General features: G+C 37.2%; 1 protein-coding gene across 2 annotated transcripts in view; it reads left to right on the top strand.

Moving 5' to 3' along the window:
* The window catches only part of Cwf19l2 (CWF19 like cell cycle control factor 2), a 69,758-nt gene that overhangs the window by 28,234 nt on the left and 19,329 nt on the right, over positions 1-22,195 (top strand). For both annotated transcript variants that reach the window (XM_075966897.1, XM_075966898.1), the window contains exons 11-14: positions 1,225-1,338; positions 3,173-3,310; positions 18,191-18,403; positions 20,459-20,575. In XM_075966897.1, the coding sequence (XP_075823012.1) occupies positions 1,225-1,338; positions 3,173-3,310; positions 18,191-18,403; positions 20,459-20,575 (582 nt within the window). The remainder of the gene's footprint in view (positions 1-1,224; positions 1,339-3,172; positions 3,311-18,190; positions 18,404-20,458; positions 20,576-22,195) is intronic.

Genomic DNA, 22,195 nt, shown 5'->3' with positions numbered 1-22,195 from the left:
TAGAACTGTAAGTTTAGTTCCAGCGTGCACATAGCTGCTCACAAACATGTGTAACTCCAGTTCCGTGGGATCTGTATCACTCTTCTAGCCTCTTCTGGGACTAGCTTCACGTGTGGTACATGTGTATGCAGACTAAACATTTATGCATGTAAAATAAAAATATAAGAATATATAAAATGTCTCAATTTTTTATGTTGAATCGAATCAACATAAAATTCCTGTGTGCTGACTGTGTTCAGTTTTTAGATCTTTTATTGCATTAATAACATCTTTCACTCAGGTCATTCTGAGCATCACCCTGGTCTGGGAAATCAAGAAATCTTGGAATCACCAGCATATGACAGGTAGATCTGTCGTATGCTGGCTTTCTTCCTCTTTTTTTTCTTTTGTTTGTTTTTTGTTTTGTTTTTGTTTTTTTTTGAGACAGGGTTTCTCTGTAGCTTTGGAGCCTGTCCTAGAACTAGCTCTTGTAGACCAGGCTGGCCTTGAACTCACAAAGATCCACTTGTCTCTGCCTCCCGAGTTCTGGGATTAAAGGCATGGGAGCATAGACAACAGATGTACACACAGCCTCTGCTGGCAGCAAATAACAAACGTGTTCCCCAGATTACAGTGGGAATTATATGCCTCAACTTGGCCTCTGGAGGCAACATAGACCACAGACTTCAATATGACCCTCTGTGGCCATTCCACCATCTTTGTTCTTTCCACGCATTTGGATGAAACTGTTTGAACTGGGCCTCTAACACAAGCTTGGAATCTTAGCGATTTGGGAGGGGGGGTGGATATGGCAAGTTCAAGGTCAGTGTGAAATACAGAGTGAGTTCAAGGCCACATTGGATAATTTAGTAAGACAGTATCTCAGAATCTTTTTTAAAAAGGTAATATCAGGGTTAGAATATAACTCAGTGGTCGGCTGCTTACCTAGTATTATGCATGACGCCTTAGATTCAACTCCATTGTGCCCAGTTAAAAATGGTTAACAGAATCATTTGAAGATTGCCTCATTAATTGAATTATAAAAATGCTAAAATGAACTTTGGGTTCCTTCCCCTCTTGTTTTTCATTTTATGGTTAATTTACAATGAGTGTTAAAAATCCAAGAGACTTAAAATGACCCATAGGTCTTTCTGAAATCTAGAATCTTTTCTGTAAATTTGTTGTTGTTAAGTGTGGACATTTCGCATTATAAGTATTTTAAATATTAACTAAACCTTTTCTTAGCAAGAAGATGAAGAAGTGATCCTTACTAGAACAGATGAGTCTGGAAGAGTGTGGCCTGTGAACACCCCTGGAGGGAGCCTGGATATTCAAGCGAGAAGAAGAAAGAGACAAGGAGTATGTGTAGCATATGCTTTCACTTACAAATTCACAATTCTCTTTTTCTCTTTGGAGTTCATTTTGCATTAGACTAGAATTTTCTATTGAAATAAAAATATTGAAAAATAATAAATTTTCACTTTTATTCTTAGTTGTACCTTTTTACTTTTTACAAAAGGCAGACAATTCAACTATGTTTTTGGAGTGACTGAACATGGAAGGCTTTAGATTTAGTTTACATTTTTGACATTGTATTCAGTTTCTTTTGCATATTTACCATATTGCACGTAGAAATGCTTGACCTCTTAGACCTGGTGTCTTTGTAAACACCTAGTTTGAGGCCTAATGGTAGGGTCTTCACATACAGTAATGTCTTAATTACATAGGGGGTATGAGCTTTTAAACACTGTATTTTCTTTTCTATCTTCTATCTCTGATAATTAATTTTTAGCACTTCCTTGAGTATGGAAAGGTGGCAAAAACAACACCTCTACTTTCTATAAATTAGGTTTTTGTTTTAAAATTGAAGATCATGTACATGATAGCTGAATATAAAAATTTTTGTTTGCTTTGGATTTTTTTTGGCAACTATGGGTTGTTTGCCTGTTGAATGCCTGCCTACTTTAGATACTGAGAGATGAGATTGATACGCCTAATGTAATTGGGAAGCTGGAGAGATATGGTGAAAAATAAATGAACAATTAAAAAGGCAGAACTGTCTAGGAATCCATAACCACAATATCAGATGTCATGAAAGCCTTTTTAAGTTGCATACTACTGAACAACCTAACTAAACAAGTGATTAAAGTCAGAGACAGATTCATTCAGGCCTTAGATTTGCATTTATGAGTGTAGGCCAAATATTAAGTATGTGGAGCCAGGGAAATCATATCAAATAAGGTTCAGGTTAGTGAAAAAAATAATACTAATGTTAGAATAAATGATGGGACATTGTTTTTAAGCATTGCAAAGAAGTTAGGGGATGGGTTCTGTTTGGATACTAAAATGAGGGGTTGAACTAGGGAGAAAGTAAAATAGCACTTTGTGATTCACGTGTGGATAAGGAACCAACTGAGGAAAACTCAGGGCTTTATATGGCCTCAGAATATCAGTTTTTTTTTTATAAAGCTGTTTATAGAAGAAATTAGTGCTTAGAAATGAATAATTTATAGGTTTGACAATCAGAACAGTCTGTCAGGTTGGTGGCCTGGCTAACAGAAATGTATTCTTCTAGTACTGGAGAAATCTCCAAATGACTGATAGGTTAAACATTTGAGTTTACAATGATACTTTCTCATTTTATTCTAATGTAGTAGAGAGCAGACACAGAGCAGGTGCTGTCATATCTTTATAGGATACTGATCTTACTCATGAGGGCTACATCTTATTACCTGATTACCTCTCTAAAGTCCTGACTCCTTGTAACACATGAGACCCAGAGTAGTGGATGTTTACTTCTGTTTTTTTTTTTTGTTGTTGTTGTTTAATTCTTATTTCCTGCTTGAATAATGGCAGTCTTTCTTCCACCTTGTAAGGAGTTTTAGGTGTAAGGTAGAGTAGGAGAGATAGGGACAGGACAGTTGTAATCACGTAGAGCAGGAGAGATAGGGACAGGACAGTTGTAATCTTTGGCCATACTTGGGAGTCAGCTAATGATTGCTCCCTCCTGGGAAGAAAGACAAGAAAGGGAGGAAGTACAAAGTATAAGTCTGTCAGACTTTCTTTCATGTGGAAGGGACAGTTGTGATATGTGGTGGGATTTTTTTTTTTACCACTTATTACCAGGTTTATGATTGATTTATAACTCATTCAAAGCATCTGCTGAGACTTTATTATGTTCCCTTTGCTTTAGGTTTCAACCCATGAGGATAAAGAAAGGATCCGATACTTTCCTGATGATGATCATCTGAGTCTCAAAGATTTAGTTAAAAATGAGAAGATGGGAACAGATATTGATCAAAACAGACTCTTCATGAGAATGGCATCTAAGGTAAGATAGAGTGCTAGCAAACCTTTGCATTGTGAGAACCTGATTTGTAACTAACAGTGATGTACATGTTAAAGAGCTCTAATCTTAGGATATTTCATTATATTGAACTTTTTATATGGTATATTAGGAAAATATTAAGGCAAATATTGCATGTGATTTTCCTCAATTTTTTAATTGTAATTTTTTTTCCATAAAATATATTGATAAAAGTTCCCCTCCCTCATATTCTTCTAGATCATTACCCACCTGCCCATCCATTCAACTCCATAACCTTTCTCTTTTTCTCTCTAAAAAATAAACAGACAAGCCAGAGTAAAATAAAACAAACGGAAATAAAGGTGCATGAGAAACATGCCCATCCCTACACAAACACACCCACCCTCCATAGAAACACAAAATCAAAAACTCTGATATACAAGAAAAGACCAGTAAGGTTTAAAAGTGCCCAAAATAAAGCATTATGAGACAAAAAAGTCATTTGTTACATATTGTCCATCTAATACTAGGTATGGGGCCTCCTTTAAGTGTGGTTTGTATACCCAGTGAGACTCCACACTTGAAGATAACTTCTGGATTAGGGTTGGGGGCTCATGTCCACTTCTCCTCTTAGTGCTGGAACCCTGTATGGTTTTTATCTGTTCAGACTCTTTAGGCAGAGGCTGCCTGTTCATTTCTCAGCCACTCAGAGTGGAATAATCAATCACACAGAAACTGTATTAATTGCAACACTGCTTGAGCAATAGTTTAGGCATATTCCTGGCTAATTCTGATATCTTAAATTAATCCATTTCCATTTCTCTTCATCTGTGTGTCACCTTGTGGCTATGACTCTTACCAGGTAAAGTTTTGGCATCTGTCTCCTTTGGCAGCCACATGGTGTCTCCCTGACTCCTCTCTCTCTGTCTCTCTCTCTCTGTCTCTCTCTCTGTCTCTCTCTCTCTCTCTCTCTCTGTCTCTCTCTCTGTCTCTCTCTCTCTGTCTCTCTCTCTCTGTCTCTCTCTCTCTGTCTCTCTCTCTCTCTCTCTCTCTCTCTCTCTCTCTCTCTCTCTCTCTCTCTCTCTCTCTCTCTCAACCTGGCTATATTCTGCCTGTCCTAGGTCCAGAGCAGCTTCTTTTTTTTTTTAAATCAATGGTATTCACTGCATACTGAGGGGAATCCCACATCATCTCCCCTTTTCTGTCTAAATAAAAAGGAAGGTTTTAACTTTAACATAGTAAAATTACATAAAACAAAATAGGTACCAACCAAGAATTATAGTTACAATATTTATATCTACTTTATCATTTATCATAACTAAGGAAAACTATAATTATAACTCTCTATTCTTCAACTCTATCAAAGACCCCAGAAGGATATAATATTACCTAAGTTAACAGAAAATGTATTGTAAGCAACTTCCAAAATTCTAAAATTGACAAAGACATCTTGCTGCCTGGATAAGTTTACCCCAAGTTCTTCTGTACCATTGGGGCATCCATCTTCAGTCTACAGGCCATAGATGTTTCTATGAAGCAGGGAATTTTAAAGACAGTTCAGCCTATATTGGCAGTTTGTCAGTCACTTTCTTCTGTGTCCTGCAGAATGTCTGGCAGGCTCTTTCATGAAGGCGAACCTTGAAGGAGAGTCTCATCTTTTTTTTTCTTTTTAAATAAATTTATTTATTTATTAAAGATTTTTGTCTCTTCCCCGCCACCCAATTCCCTCCTCCTCCCCCAATTAAGTCCCCCTCCCTCATCAGCCCAAAGAGCAATCAGGGTTCCCTGCCCTGTGGGATGTCCAAGGTGAGCATCCAAACTGCCTAGGCTCCCACAAAGCCAGTACATGCAGTAGGATCAGAAACCCATTGCCATTGTTCTTGAGTTCTCAGTAGTCCTCATTGTCCGCTATGTTCAGTGAGTCTGGTTTTATCCCAGGCCTTTTCAGGTTTGTCGATCTTGTTGATTTTCTCCAAGAACCAACTTTTTGTTTCATTGATTCTTTGGACTGTTTTCTGTGTTTCTGTTTTGTTGATTTCAGCCCTCAGTTTGATTATTTCCAGTCTTCTACTTTTCCTGGGCGCGTCTGCTTCTTTTTTTTTCTAAAGCTTTCAGGTGTGCTGTTAAGTCCCCGATGTATGCTTTCTCCGTTTTCTTTAAGTGGGCACTTAGTGCTATGAACTTTCCTCTTAGCATTGCTTTCATAGTGTCCCATAGGTTTGAGTATGTTGTCCCTTTATTTTCATTAAATTCAAGGAAGACTTTAATTTCTTTCTTGATTTCTTCCTTGACCCAGGTGTGGTTCAGTAGTTGACTGTTCAGTTTCCATGAGTTTGTCGGCTTTCTGGGGTTAGCATTGTTGTTGGATCAAAGAAAAACATCCCCTCGCCATATAATAATCAAAACACAAAATATATAGGTTAAAGAAAGAATATTAAGAGCTGCAAAGGAAAAAGGACAAGTAACTTATAAAGGTAAACCGATCAGACTTACACCTGACTTCTCTATGGAAACCATGAAAGCCAGAAGGTCCTGGATAGAAGTACTGCAGAAGCTAAGAGACCATGGATGCAAACCCAAACTATTATACCCAGCCAAGCTAATGTTCACTATCAATGGAGAAAACAAGACATTCCAGGATAAGAACAAATTTAAACAATACGTAGCCACAAATCCAGCCCTACAGAAAGTAATAGAAGGAAAATCGCAACCCAAGGAATCCAACATTGCCAACACTGCCTACAATAACTCAGGCATCTAGCGACCCTTCACCAGCACAACTCAAAGAAGGGAGAAACACAAACTCTACTACCAAAACAATAAGAATAACCGGAGTAAACAACCACTGGTCATTAATATCGCTTAATATTAATGGTCTCAATTCACCTATAAAAAGGCACAGGCTAAGAGATTGGATACGAAAACAGGATCCAACATTCTGCTGTTTGCAAGAAACACATCTCAACCACAAAGACAGGCATCTACTCAGAGTAAAGGGTTGGGAAAAGGTCTTTCAAGCAAATGGTCCTAACAAAAAAGCAGGTGTGGCCATATTAATTTCTAACAATACTGACTTCAAACTAAAATCAATCAGAAGAGATCGAGATGGACACTTTATACTCATAACAGGAACAATTCATCAGGATGACGTCTCAATCCTGAATATCTACGCCCCTAATATAAAAGCACCCACTTATGTAAAAGAAATATTACTAAAACTCAAGGCAGACATCAAACCACACACACTAGTAGTAGGAGACTTCAATACACCTCTCTCAGCAATGGACAGGTCAATCAGACAGAAACCTAATAGAGAATTAAGAGAACTGCTGGAGGTAATGAAGCAAATGGACTTAACAGAAATCTATAGAACATTCCACCCAAATAGGAAAGAATATACCTTCTTCTTTGCAGCTCATGGAACCTTCTCGAAAATTTACCACATACTCGGAAACAAAGGAAACCTCCACAGATACAAAAAAATATCAGTGTCCACCTGTGTCTTATCAGATCACCACGGATTAAAGTTAAAAGGCAGTCTCATCTTATTTAGGCAACTTCAGCAATCATTTTTCTGTGTGTCCTGCAAGTCCAGTTTATACAGCATACCATCAAGCAGTCCAGGCAAGAGCTGTTTCTTTCCCAAATGGCTAGCAAATTCCATAAGGAGCCTTTTGAATGCCCATTACCCTCTTGAAGTAGATTGGGGCTGCCTGTAACAGATGTGTCTCATTGCCATGAAAAGTCCTAATTTCTTAAACATCTTAAATGCCATATTCTGTTAATTTTTGAAAGGCTTGAAAAATACCTATTCATCTGAAATCTATCTCTATACATATAGAAAACCTAACATGACTACAAGCTTAATTATTATATAAATGTGTATTAGCTTATATTTCTTAATTATATATCACATTTTTAAATGAGCTGTACAAACACAATACCTTAATCAAGAGCAGAAATATACATATAACAAAATTGACCTAAAATTTGTATCAATAAACCAAGATCCATAACAAAGCAAAGTATTCATCTCTATATTATATCCCCTTAAAAGGAAAATAAACATTTATAAACAGTATTTTGGTATTTGGATGTAGTTCTCTCCAAACTGCTTCCTGATTTTTGTTGGGTGAAGTTAAGATACCTTTAAAATAACTGTTGGCTTAGCTTAGCAGCCTGTACAATGAAATGTCTCTCTGTACTTAGCTTCTTCACAGTCAAATTCAAAGAAAATACAATAATATACATAATCCAGATTCTCTGTATATTTTCCATCTTTACGTGGTTTTTTTCCTTTACTCCTTTAATCTGTGACTGTGTCTTTAAAGACTTTTTTTAAACCACTTCCTTTTATAACTGTTCATTGTTTTTCTTCTCTCTGCTAAGGCTACATACATTTATCTAACAATGTGACCCATTTAGAGGTCTTTTCATCTAAATTTGTCCTTATTTTGTGCATATATGTAATTATTTTTTTGACTAGGAGCACTTTTTTTTATATACTAAGAGGGTGTGGCTAGGACTAAGGTTGCTTTGCCTTTTAGGCTCTGCCCAGTTTAACATGGTGGAGGCATGTTCACTGCCTCTGAGAGCCATGTTCTCCACCCTAGCTCCAGGGTTGCAGTGGGTCTCTTTCACCATTAAGCAGCTAGTAGCATGCTGTTCACAAAACCCATTTAAGTGCTTGGCCTCCTTAAATAGTCAGTGTTCATGATACCAGCATGAACTAGGAAACCATCATTCCTTATACTAAGTCATACAGTAAGCCTTCTGTTAGTGGAGCTGTGGTGTCCCTGCTCGCCACCGACAAACAGAGCCTAGCTGAAAAAATGTTGTTACGAAGGAGCTTTGCTTGGCTCCTATTTTTGTGAGACTAAATTTTTTTCTTCTGATTTATTTTTATTTTTTTTATTTAATTTATTTATTTATTAAGGATTTTTGCCTCCTCCCCGCCACCGCCTCCCATTTCCCTCCCCCTCCCTCATCAAGTCCCTCTCCCTCATCAGCTCGAAGAGCAATCAGGGTTCCAAGGACCACCCACCTCCATCCATGTTTAGTAAGGTGAGCATACAAACTGCCTAGGCTCCCCCAAAGCCAGTACGTGCAGTAGGATCAAAAACCCATTGCCATTGTTCTTGAGTTCTCTAGACTTCACATGAAAATTCTTGCCCCATTCTGGCTGTGATTTTGTAGGTCGAGGCTGCTTGTTCATTTCCTGGCTGTTCAGACCTGAATTATCACATAGAAACTGTATTAATTACACCATTGCTTGGCCAATAGCTTAGATATATTCCTGGCTAACTCTTATATCTTAAATTAACCCATTTCTCTTAATTTCTGTGTATTGCCATGTGGCTATGGCTTACGGGAGTAAACTTTGGATATCTATCTCCTTCGGCAGCTACATGGCTTCTTGACTCTACCTATTCTGTCTCTATATCTCTTCCAACCTGGCTATATTCTACCCTGCCTTAGGCCCAAAGTAGCTTCTTTTTTCATTGATAATTCTTGAGCTCTACATTTTTCTCTGCTCCTCTCCCAGCCTCTCCCCTCCCCCCTTCCTATCCTCCCCCAAGGTCCCCATGCTCCCAGTATACTCAGGAGATCTTGCCTTTTTTTACTTTCTACTTCCCATGTAGATTAGATCTATGTAAGTCTCTCTTAGTGTCCGCATTGTTGTTTAAGTTCTTTGGGATTGTGGTTTGTAGGCTGGCTTTCTTTGCTTTATGTTTAAAAACCACCTGTGAGTGAGTACATTTGATAATTGTCTTTCTGTCTCTGTGTTACCTCACTCAAAATAATGTTTTCTTTTTAAGATTTTTTTTTTTTATTTTCGAGACAGGGTTTCTCTGTAGCTTTTGGTTCCTGTCCTGGAACTAGCTCTTCTAGACCAGGCTGGCCTCGAACTCACAGAGATCCACCTGCCTCTGCCTCCCGAGTGCTGGGGTTAAAGGTGTGCACCACCACCGCCCGGCCAAAATAATGTTTTCTAGTTTCATCCATTTTCCTGCAAAATTCAAGCCATCGTTATTTTTTTCTGCTGTGTAGTACTCCATTGTGTAAATGTACCACATTTTCCTTCTCCTTTCTTTGGTCGAGGGGCATTTAGGTTGTCTCCAGGTTCTGGCTATGACAAACAAAGCTGCTATGAACATAGTTGAGCACATGTCCTTGTGGCACAATTGAGCATCCTTTGGATATATACCCAAAAGTGGTATTACTGGGTCTTAGGAAGGTTGTTTCCTAATTTTATGAGAAATTGCCACACTGACATCCAAAGAGGTTGTACCAGCTTGCATTCCTACCAGCAATGCAGAGAGTTCCCTTTTCTCCACAGCCTTTCCAGCATAAGTTGTCATCAGTGTTTTTGATCTTGGCCATTTTTACAGGTAGAAGATGGAATCTCAGAGTTGTTTTGATTTGTATTTGTCTGATGACTAAGGGTGTTGAACATTTCCTTAAGTTTCTTTCAGCCATTTTAGATTTCTCTGTTTAGGTTTGTACTCCAATTTTTTTATTGGATTATGTGATCTTTTGGTGTCCAATTTCTTGAGTTCTTTGTATATTTTAGAGATCAGACCTCTGTCTGATGTGGGGTTAGTGAAGATATTTTCCCATTCTACAGACTGTTGATTTGTCTTGTTGACAATGTCCTTTGCTTTACAGAAGCTTTTCAGTTTCAGGAGGTCCTATTTATTAATTGTTTCTCTCAATATCTGTGCTGCTGGGGTTTTATTTAGGAAGTGGTTCCCTGTGCCAATGCGTTCAAGTGTACTTCCCACTTTCTCTTCTATAAGGTTTGGTGTGGCTGTCTTTGTGTTGAAGTTTTTCATCCATTTGGACTTGAGTTTTGTGCATGGTGATAGATATGGGTCTATTTTCATTCTTCTACATGTTGATATCTAGTTATGCCAGTTATACCACTTGTTTTCTTTTTTCCATTTGATATTTTTTGCTTTTTTAAAGATCAGGTGTTCAAAGATACATGGATTGATATCTGGGTCTTCTATTCGGTTCCATTGGTCGTCCTGTGTGTTCTTATGACAATACCAGGCTGTTTTCAGGACTGTAGCTCTGTAGTAGAGTTTGAAGTCAGGGATTGTGATGCCTCCAGAAGTTACTTTTTTTTTTTTGTTGTTGTTGTTGTCGTACAGGATTGTTTTGGCTATCCTGGGGTTTCTGCTTTTCCATATGAAGTTGGGTACCATTCTTTCGAGTTCTTTGAAGAATTTTGCTGGGATTTTGATGGGTATTGCATTGAATCTGTAGATTGCTTTTGGTAAGATTGCCATTTTTATTATGTTAATTCTACCTACCCAAGAGCATGGGTCTTCTTCAAATATTTAAAGTTCTTGTCATACAAGTCTTCCACTTGTTTGGTTAGAGTTACTCTGAGATATTTTATGCTATTTGTGGTTATTGTGAAGGGTGTTGATTCTCTGATTTCTTTCCCAGCCCTTTTATCGTCTGTGTACAGGAGGGCTACTGATTTCTTTGAGTTAATCTTGTATTCTGCTACATTGCTGAAAGTGTTTATGAGTTGTAGAAGCGTTTGGTAGAATTTTTGGGATCACTTAGGTAAATTATCATATCATCAGCAAACAGTGAGAGTTTGACTTCTTCTTTTCCAGTTTGTATCCCCTTGATCTCCCTTTGGTGTCTTATTGCACTAGCTAGGACCTCAAGAACGTTATCGAATAGATATGGAGAGAGTGGACAACCTTGTCTTGTTGCTGATTTCAGTGGAATCGCTGGGGGTTTCTCTCCATTTAGTTTGATGTTGGCTATGGGCTTGCTGTATATTGCCTTTATTATGTTTATTCCTTGTATTCCTGCTCTCTCCAAGACATTTATCATGAAGGGAAATTGTATTTTGTCAAAAGCTTTTTCGGTATCTAATGAGATGATCATGTGGTTTTTATTTTTCAGCTTGTTTATATGGTGGATTATGTTGACAGATTTTCATATGTTGAACCGTCCCTGCATCTGTGGGATGAAGCCGACTTGATGATGGTTCTGATGTGTTCTTGGATTTGATTTGCTTCTATTTTATTTAGTATTTTTGCATCGATGTTCATGAGTGAGATTGGTCTGCAATTTTCTTTCTTAGTAATATCTTTCTGTGGTTAGGGTATCAGGATAATTTTAGCCTTATAAAAAGAGTTTGGCAATGTTTCTTCTGTTTTTGTTGTGTTGAATATTTTGAGGAGTATTGGTGTTATTCTTTGAAAGTCTTGTAGAATTCTGACCTGAAACCATCTGGTCCTGGGCTTTTTTTGTTTGGGAGAATTTGATGACTGTTTCTTTTTCTTCAGCAGTTATAGGTCTGTTTAATTTGCTTATTTGGTCTTGATTTAATTTTGGTAAGTGATATTTCTCCAGAAACTTGTCCATTTCCTTTAAGTTTCCTATTTTGTGGAGTACAGGTTTTCGACATATGACCTGATGATTCTCTGTATTTCCTTCTTGCCTGTTGTTATGTCCCTTCTTTCATTTCTGATTTTGTTAATTTGGATAGTGTCTCTCTGTCTTTTGGTTAGTTTGAATAAAGATTTGTCTATTTTGTTGATTTTCTCAAAGAACCAGCTCTTTGTATCATTGATTCTTTGTATTGTTTTCTTTGTTTCTATTTTGTTGATTTCAGCTCTCACTTTGACTATTTCCTGCCGTTGAGTTCTCTTATATGAGTTTGCTTCTTTTTGTTCTAAAGTTTTGAGTTGTTCTGTTAATTCACTAGTGTGGTATTTTTGCAGTTTCTATATGTAAGCATTTAGTGCTATGAACTTTCCTCTTAACACTGCTTTCATTGTGTCCCATAAATTTGTTGTTTGGTCATTTTCATTGAAGTTTAGAAAGTCTTTAATTTTTCCCTTTATTTCTTCCTTGACCCATTGATAATTCAGGTGAGAATTGTTTAATTCCCATGTGTTTGTGGGTTTTCTGGAATTCGTATTGCTGTTGACTTCTAGTTTTATGCCATGGTGATGTGATAAGGAACATTGGGTTATTCCAAGTTTTTTGTATTTGTTGAGGTGTGTTTTGTTATCAAGTATATGGTCAATTTTTGAGAAGGTTCCATGACTTTCTGAGAAAAAGGTATATTCTTTTCAGTTTGGATGGAATATTCTATAGATGTCTGTTAAGTCCATTTGGTGGAGATCACTGACTCTGGATCTGGTGGTTTGCTCAATCCTTATCCTCCAGGTTCTGGGACTAGATAGGCTCCCAGGAATGGATTTGCTCCTGGCTTCTGCTCCTGGTATAGCTTGTTTCCTTAGGCCGTCTCTGTCCTAGGTGGCCTGTCCAGTCCCACTCCTGTGGAATTTGTTGCCCAAGGTGAAATTCTTGCATCAGGGCAACTTTGGCCTAGGTTGCTGGCTTTGACCTAAATCTGTAAATCCTGGTCGGATTCCCTCCTGCAGAAGTCCCTGGGTTGGAGTTGGACCCGGAGAGGTTTCTGATTCCTAGGCTTCGGTGAGCCTGCACCCACTTTTGGCACAAATATTGCTCTGTTCTTGTTTCTTGTCTTAATGGAGATGTTAATTTTTTTGGCGCTACTTGTAGTAAGGAGCAAGGAGCGGCAGGCTGCGTTCCCGCCCAGCTCCCGCACAGCTAGCTTTATATCCAAAATAATTACATGGAAACTGTATTCTTTTAAACACTGCTTGGCCCATTAGCTCTAGCCTCTTACTGGCTAACTCTCACATCTTGATTAACCCATATTTAGTAATTTGTGTAGCACCACAAGGTGGCTTACCAGGAAAGATCTTAACCTGCGTCTGTCTCAGAGAGGAGAATTATGGCAACTGGCTTAACCTTCTTCCCAGCATTCTGTTCTATCTACTCCACCTACCTAATTTGCTGTCCTATCAGGGCCAAGGCAGTTTCTTTATTAACCAATGAAAGTAGCACATAGACCCTCCTCCATCAGCTACTAAGGAAGATGGAAACAGTGCCAATCTTTTATTCTTTTTTTTTAAAATTTTTTAAAATTTATTTTATTTTATTTTTTTATTGATAAAAGGAGAATAAAAAAATAAAACAAGTTTCCACCTCCTCCCAGCCTCCCATTTCCCTCTCCCTCCTCCCACTCTTCTCCCCCTCCTCCCACCCTTCTCCCCCTCTCCCCACTCCTCTCCCCCTCCCTCTCCAGTCCAAAGAGCAGTCAGGGTTCCCTGCCCTGTGGTAAGTCCTAGGTCCTTCCCCCTCCGTCCATATCTAGGAAGGTGAACATCCAAACTGGCTAGGCTCCCACCAAGCCAGCACATTAAGTAGGATCAAAACCACGTGCCATTGTCCTTGGCTTCTCATCAGCCCTCATTGTTCGCCATGTTCAGAGAGTCCAGTTTTATCCCATGCTTTTTCAGTCACAGTCCAGCTGGCCTTGGTGAGCTCCCAGTAGATCAGCTCCACTGTCTCAGTGGGTGGGTGCACCCCTCGTGGTCCCAACTTCTTTGCTCATGTTCTCCCTCCTTCTGCTCCTCATTGGAACCTGAAGAGCTCAGTCCAGTGCTCCAGTGTGGGTCTCTGTCTCTATCTCCATCCATCACCAGATGAAGGTTCTATGATGATATGCAAGATATTCATCAGTATTGCGCTAGGCTAGGGTCATTTCAGGTTCCTTATCCTCAGCTGCCCAAGGAACTAACTGGGGACCTCGGCTTGGGCACCTGGGAGCCCCTCTAGGGTCAAGTCTCTTGCCCACCCTAAAGTGGCTCCCTTAACTAAGAATTGTGCTTCCGTGCTCCCCTATCCAACCTTCCTTTATCCCAATCCTCCTGTTTCCCCAAGTCCCCCCCTCCTTCCCTTCTACCTTTTCTCTCCCCAGCTCCTCTTACCCCCATCCCACCCCACCCCCAAGATCCCAATTTTCTCCCTGGCAATTTTGTCTACTTCCCTTAGCCAAGAGGATAACTATATGTTTTTCCTTGGGTTTACCTTCTTACTTAGCTTCTTTAGATTCACCAATTGTAAATTCCGTGACCCCTATTTATGGCTAGAAACCAATTATGAGTGAGTACATCCCATGTTCATCTTTTTGGGTCTGGGATACCTCACTCAGGATAGTGTTTTCTATTTCCATCCATTTGCACGCAAAATTCGAGAAGTCATTGTTTTTTACCGCAGCGTAGTACTCTAGTGTGTATATATTCCATACTTTCTTCATCCATTCTTCCATTGAAGGGCATCTAGGTTGTTTCCAGGTTCTGGCTATTACAAATAATACTGCTATGAACATAGTTGAACAAATGCTTTTGTCATATGATAGGGCATCTCTTGGGTATATTCCCAAGAGTGGTATTGCTGGGTCCAGGGGTAGGTTGATCCGGAATTTCCTGAGAAACCGAAACACTGACTTCCACAGTGGTTGCACAAGATTGCATTCCCACCAGCAATGGATGAGGGTACCCCTTCCTCCACAGCCTCTCCAGCAAAGGCTATCCTTGGTGTTTTTGACTTTAGCCATTCTGACAGGTGTAAGATGATATCTCAAAGTTGTTTTGATTTGCATTTCCCTGATTGCTAAGGGAGTTGAGCACGACCTTAAGTGTTTTTTGGCCATTTGAACTTCTTCTGTTGAGAATTCTCTGTTCAGTTCAGTGCCCCATTTTTTAATTGGCCCCATAAACAGCACTTAGAGCATTTTATAGCTTTCCTAACCCAGAGTACCAAAGCCCAAATTCCTCCAAACAAAAACATAGTCAGGTCAATTACTGACAATAACCCAATCTCCAATAACCCAGTCTCTGGTACCAACTTCTCTTTTAGTTAGGGTCTCTTGCTGTGCAGAGAGACACAGTGACTATGGCAACCCTTATAAGGAAAAATATTTAATTTTAACTGACTTCCAGTTTCAGAGATTTAGGCCATTATTGTCATGGTAGAATGCATGATAGTGTGTGTGCAGACATGGTACTGGAGAAAGAGCTAAGATCATCAGGAAGTGAATGTCTCACTAGACCTGGCTTGAGCATTTGAGTTCTCAAAGCCTGCCCTTAATGGTGCACTTCCTCCAGAAAGACCACACCTCCTAGTAGTACCACTCTCTATAATCCTATGGGGGCCATTTTTATATAAATACTACATCTTTTAAGAATTTGAAAGGTTTAGTTTTTTTTAGATTTATTTTATGCACTCTTTTTGCCATTATGGATGTTTATGTGTGCCTGATGCCTACAGAGATCACAAGAAGTATAACCTCCCCTAGAATAGGAGGTACAGATGGTTGTGAACTACTGTATGGATGCTGGGATTGGAACCTGTGCTCTCTACAAGAGCAGTCGATGCTCTTAACCTTAGAGCCACCTCTCCAGCCTCAAGGTTTAGATTTTATGTTTATATTTTTGATTCGTTTTTGTATATGATGTAGGACTTCTAAAAACCATTTATGAAAAATACTGGATCTAAAATTGAAATTATTTTTCCTCTCCTTTTTATTAACATTTGCAATTTACATACAGGATAATGGATTTTATTATGGCATTTTCATACAGTTATCTCTTTAGACTTTGTATTCATTCTATTCTTTTATCTGATCCTATGTCCCTGTCACTTTGTACCCTTCTGCCTGGTTTCTTTTCTTTCCTCAGATAACTGTACTTTCTACTATCTTATTACACATGTTCCCCAAGTTCCTCTCCCTTAAACATTTCTCCCTCCTCAGATCTATTTCTAGTCTTATGATAAACACACACATGCACACTTTTAAATCTAAGTGCCATATATAAGAGAGAACATGTAGTGTCTTTCTAACTCTTGCTTATTGCATTTAATATTTAACATGATCTCTGGTTGTTTTTACTTTCATGCAAATGTCATGATTTCAATTTTCTTCACATCTCCATAAAATTCTACTGATTAAACCATTTATTTAAAATTATCATTTTTTCATTAAATGATTTTGATACCCTTGTCCAAAGTCATTTGGCCATGTATACATGTATTTATTTGGCCATGAATGTATATGTTTACTTGACTCTGTGTGTGTTTATTTGACGATGTATGTTTGTTTTAATTTCTGGGTTTTATATTCTGTCCCATTAATCCATGAGTTTGTGCCATTATTGTAGCGTTTTAATTCCTGTAGTTCATAGTAAGTTTTAAGATCAACAAATTTGCATTCTCCATGTAATCTCAGCAATCAGGAGGCTCAGACAAGAGGGTCAGAAGTTCAAGTCCAGCTTGAGCTACATAATGAGAATCTTAGAAAACAGCAAAAATGTGTTCCATGTAGTCTTGGTTGGCAGTTATATTAACGGCATTTCTGGGTACATTCTAGACTCTTTAAAGTGATTGAGATTTATTTGTGATCCAGAATGTCATCTTGGTGAACATTCTGCATTCTTGGAAAAGCATTCACTTTCTTGCCTAATGGGACCTTTGTCATTGTTAATTAGATCATATTGGTTCATAGCTTGTTAAAGTCTCTATTCTGTCTCTTGATTCTCTACTTATTCAGCAATTATAAAATGATGCTTAAGTCTCTGAATTGTCTGTTTTATTTTTTCTTCTGTACCATTGAGTTTTTGCATTGTGTATTTTAAAATTTTTGTTATTAGGCACAGAAATTTTAGGAATTTTGTGTCTCTATGTGACTTTTTTCTTTAGAGATTCGGTTTCACTATGTAGTGCTGAATGACTTGAAACCCACTGTACTGAGCAGGTTAGCCTTGAACTCACAGAGATATGCCTGCCTCTGACTACCATACACAACTAGCATTTTTTATCTTTCATAATCTTTGATTAAAAATGTCCTTTTACTTAAGTATTCTGCCTTTAAATTGTTTTTCAATTATGCTAAAATTCAAGTATTTTGTTACAGTTTTGTGTTTGATGATTTTTCAAGTAGTTTTTTGGGATAGGGCATGAGGCTAGTAGATTGTGTAGGGAATAATTTAGTAAGGGGAAAAATAAGCCAATGAATATTATTAACACAGTGTAGTCATTATGAGTAGACTGATCGTAATACTTTGGCGGGGCATGAATATCCGAGGAAATTTCTTTCTGGGGATGACAACTGAATCTAAAAGTACAGCTGAAAGATGGCAGCATGGAGAGAATTGGTCAGAGCATGTGCAAGCTGAATGGCAGCAGTACCTGGGAAGGCTAAAACTCTCTAGAATACAGAGAGTGAATAGGTGTGGCCGGATGTGTTAGGAAAGGTTATTAATGCTAGATTATGTAAAGCTTTTTTGTTTATGAGATCTGTTGCTTTAGGTTATTAGTATTTATTTACTTTGTTAGCTATGTGTTGTAGGAATAACCTAAGAAGACAGAGAATATTGTTGTGATCATTGTAAAATAAGGAATTGAGAGAGTGTAGATATATTCCATAAAAAGCTCTAGGGTAAATAGATAGGAGATAGAATTTTACATTGATTATTTTGACAGCTTCTAATAACTACAATTTTTTTGTATCTAGCATTTTTCCAAGCTGTAAGAAAGTTTGTATTTGACCTTGTATACAATATAGAGCTCTTTAAGGATTTTTAAGTAGGGACATAAAATTTGTGTTTTGTGTTTGACCAAATGTTGAGAAGGAGTTAGAAAAGCAGAGCAGTATTTAATTTTTATGTGTTATATAAGCTGAGTTTTCCAGCAGTTTGACTTCTGTATTTTTGTTCCTTTACAGCTTAAGTGAGCATAGTAATGGTTTCCATATTATAGTAGTAGATAAAAAAAATTAAATGGAATAAGTTAGTAAGTCAGTGACTTTAGCTATGATGAGGTTGATGATGGCCTCAGTAATGATAGATGAATTTTTTTTTACCTCAAGCTTAATTTTAATCATTAAAATATCATAGATTGCCTTATATTACTTGCATACTTTAGAATACCATTTTTCAACAAAATATTAACTATCACTTTCTGTGTCCTACGATTATTATTTTTATATTTCAGTTCATGGGAAAACCAGATGGAGACCATTATACTCTGGATGACATGTTTGTCTCCAAAGCAGCTGAAAAAGAGCGTTTTGGAGAAAGAGAAGAAAGCCAGAGGAGGAAAGCGATTGCCGAACACCAGAGTCTTACTGCACAGATGGCCAGATGTCTGTACTGTTTTGATAGTTCTCAGTTTCCCAAGCATCTCATTGTTGCCATTGGTGTGAAGGTAAGAAATAAAACAGACAAGGTATAGGTCAGTATATGCAAATTTGTTCGCTCTTCAGATTTTTAGAAAATTTTTTAAAGTTTTTATTTATCTTGATTTTTCATATGTTTTTGTTTTCTAAGTTACCATAATTCTTAGGGACTTTGATGGAGAACATAATTCAATTTTGTTGACAATATAATTCTGGCTTTTCTGTTTTCTATCTTTATGATCTAATGATTGAATTGAAATCAGCATTAAAATCTTCCCTTAGAGTCTTTATCTAAAGCAGCTTTCATTTCTTTACTTACTTCCTCATAGTAATAGAGTGTATTTGAATTCTTGTAGACTGTGTCATAGTTTGAAAACTTATTGCAGATATTTTACCTTGGTTGGGTTTTTCCCAATGTTTTGAAGCTTCAGGAGTACAGAAATAGGTAACTTTGCTCACCATTGTATTCCAAGCATCTTATCTTCACAGTATATCATAATCATTTATTCAATAAATACTTGGTTGATGACTATTTTTTTACATTATAAAAATTAGTTCATTTAAAAATGTTTATTCTTTTAAGGATTAGGTGGGGGCAGTATTATTAAGATGTGAATCTAGGGCTCCATCTAGGCAAGTGCTGTAGGTAGTTGTACTTCTGAAGTTTTTATTCTATTGAAATATAATAAAATTAGCAAATTAAACTTTACCCTGGTTCAGAAGGATATTGTCATAAAGTGAGAACAAAATCATGGAAGGTTTTATTTTGAAAACACGTTCTAGAAATCTTGTCTGAGGCACCAGTGAATGAAAAGTCTTGATAGGGAACAGAAAAAAGAGAAACACCTAGAGTAGCCCTCCTGTAATCCTGGCACTTGGAGGCAGAGTCCAACAGATCTCTCAACTTGAGGCCAGCATGGTCTACAGAGAATTTTAGGACAGCCAGAACCACACAGAAAAACCCTGGTTAAGGGGAAAAAAAATACTGGAGTGGATTAAATGAGAATGGGTGACTGAGGTTGAATGAAGAAGTTCTGGTTTTAGGAAGTAATAGTTTAGGGAACATTCATATTTATATATTATCTTTCTCATCACTCATATACATATGAATATCTCCTTGTATATAATAAAAAAGTAGTTCTGGGTTATAGATAATTCATATATGTATATAGAGTTCAACCATAAAGGTAAAGTTATCCAGGAATCATTTTCTTTCCGTTAGTTAACTCAGTTTTCTTCCATAATTAGAGAAATTGCTGATACACATAGTTTACACTGTCAACAAAAGAAAACAAAAACAAAAAGCTTTTTTTCTAGAGCCAAGCTTGAATGACCATAGCCCAAAAACACTGATCTAGGTCACCTCAAGTTCCATATTCCAGGGCGGTAGCAATTTCTTAATTAGAATAACAGATCAAGGAAAAAAACCCACCAAGATAATTTTCATGTATGTTTATGAAAACAGCAGGTAGGTAAGTTATAGAACAGCCAGGAAATCTCAGCAATCTGAAGCTTTTTAGCTTTTTAGACATTCTGGAAGGTTTGCCTATTGATTACAGGGATGTTAGGTCTTACACAAGAAGGAAAAAAATGACTGTCTACTAAGGGGTACAATGTTAGCTCAGGGTAATTTGGTTCTTGACTTGTAGCACTTTACAACTCCTCAACAAGTTCAGCTCTGTCTGCTTCATTAGCTCTAAACAGCATAAGGTGCAGTTCTTCCAAGAACTTCCATTCATAAGATTTACATTGTGTCTTTTTATTTTTCAAAAATTGTTGTTTTTAATGTTTGTAAGTATATAGTTCCCTCAGATAAAAGATAAAGTGGCATTTGTTCTTGTCCTTTTTTGGTAAATCTTAGTTTTTGATGTCTATCAATGAAAACTGAGACTCATGCTCTAAATTTCGAGTTTATTAAAAACTATTTCTGTGGCGTTTTAAGTATAAATAGCATCTTTGAGAGTATTGAAATAAAACTAGTTTATAAAAGCAAATCTGCCTTTTTAAATACTCATGGTTTCACTACTGTATTCTCATCTGTTATAATCATAACTAAATAATACATCATTAAAATTTGCCCCTAGGTTTATTTATGTTTACCCAATTTCCGGTCTCTTACTGAGGGCCACTGCCTCATAGTCCCTCTGCAGCATCTTCAAGCAGCTACAATGTTGGATGAAGATATCTGGGAGGAGATTCAGGTCAGTACTGTCATGCTCATTGTCTGCAAGGCTCATGAGGAGGTTTTGCAGATTATTATGATAAATTCAAACATGTTTGATATTTCTACTTAACAATTTTTAGGTGTCTGTAAGATCATTATGTTTCCTTCTCTTACTATTATTTTCTCCATGTTCTTGTTTTGAAATCTTTTGTTTACTGAGAGAACTAACAAAGTAATTTTAAAAATCAATTCAATTTATAATTAGTGCTTTGTGCAGCTTGAGATAATAATTGTTACTAAATATTAGAAGAAAGAAGTTCCAAAGAATGAAAATATGTGGAGTCAGAGTTTTACAGGCAGCAATTACTGTTTGCCCTCTGACTGTGGTGATTGTGCTGCCATATCAGCTCCCGTTTCTTCTTGGTTCTCTTTATAGCATACTCTGGCAATGAAGTCAGTTACATGAGTTAGTTATATAGTTTTGTGGCTGATACTTTGAGAGATTGAAAGGCATCGTATGGGTTAAATTGTTGCTGAATTATTTCAAGACCTCATATCGACCAAGAAAGAAAGCATGATAAGTGCTGTCAGCACCCAAGATAGAAAATGTGAAGTTGTAAGATGTCACATAGATGACAGTATATATTAGTTTTAGAGAATATGGATAAAATGCCAAAAGAGGACATGTTTGCCTGCATTTTATGAAATACAGTCTCTTATTTCTTTGAATTTTGAGGTTGATACTTTAAAAGTTCATGGAACAATTATGTTGTTGTGTCAAAAGCCAAACATAATTAGCAACAAAGACAGAATATTTTTTATGTGAAAATGGAAGTGCTGGTGACACTAGGTAATTTTATGTAAAATATGAAACTCTGGTCTTCAGGGTTATTAGAGGACTTTTCTGGGGTACATTTAAAAATTTATGAAAAATTGATTTAACTTACAATAAAATACAGTGCAAAAAAACATTCAATTACAAGAATCTTATATGTATGTTGGATTTTTCTGTGAGGAATTAAGTGGTGAAAAACCTCAAGGTGGTTGAAGCATTTTTTCAGTGCCCTAGGAAGTCAACACATGAACATGGCATTTTAGGTGCTATACCCAACGGTGTACTGTTTTCTACTATAGGCTGCATTCTTGTCTGCAGACTTCATTGAGCCAGTGGTATTTTAGAAAACAGAGAGGAAAAGCCAATCTGTATACAAATGATGTCATTGTAGTTCTTGTGGAAGGAAACCATTAGACATTGCACAGGTGTGGAGAGTGCCATGCTGAGACGTCTGCAGCAGTGGAGCTGAAGAAGTTTTTGATGTTACCTTCACATATGTATGACTCTCAAACTAATCATGCTCTGGTGACTAGTCCTCTATGCTTTTTTTGTTAGATATACTTTGAAAAGTGATTTGACTTAATACAAGAGTATTGCTTGAAAATGAAGGAGCTCTTTTTCAATGATTTTCTTTTTAAGTACCTGAAAACACTGGATTTGACCTTATGCTTGGCAGAAAATGTTCAGATAGTTTCATCAAAGCATTCTTGAACAACCACAATTGCAAATGAGAACGATTCAAATTGTATAGTATTTTTTAGTTGAGCTTGAAGAAAAATTTGCCTTTAATGCAATTCATTATCTCAAATTGTTTCATCTAAC

This window comes from Microtus pennsylvanicus, chromosome 3, assembly GCF_037038515.1.
Source record: "Microtus pennsylvanicus isolate mMicPen1 chromosome 3, mMicPen1.hap1, whole genome shotgun sequence".
In the NCBI taxonomy this organism is placed as follows: domain Eukaryota; kingdom Metazoa; phylum Chordata; class Mammalia; order Rodentia; family Cricetidae; genus Microtus; species Microtus pennsylvanicus.
The sequence above is the reverse complement of the archived record's forward strand: the minus strand, read 5'-3'. Positions and strand labels throughout refer to the sequence as shown.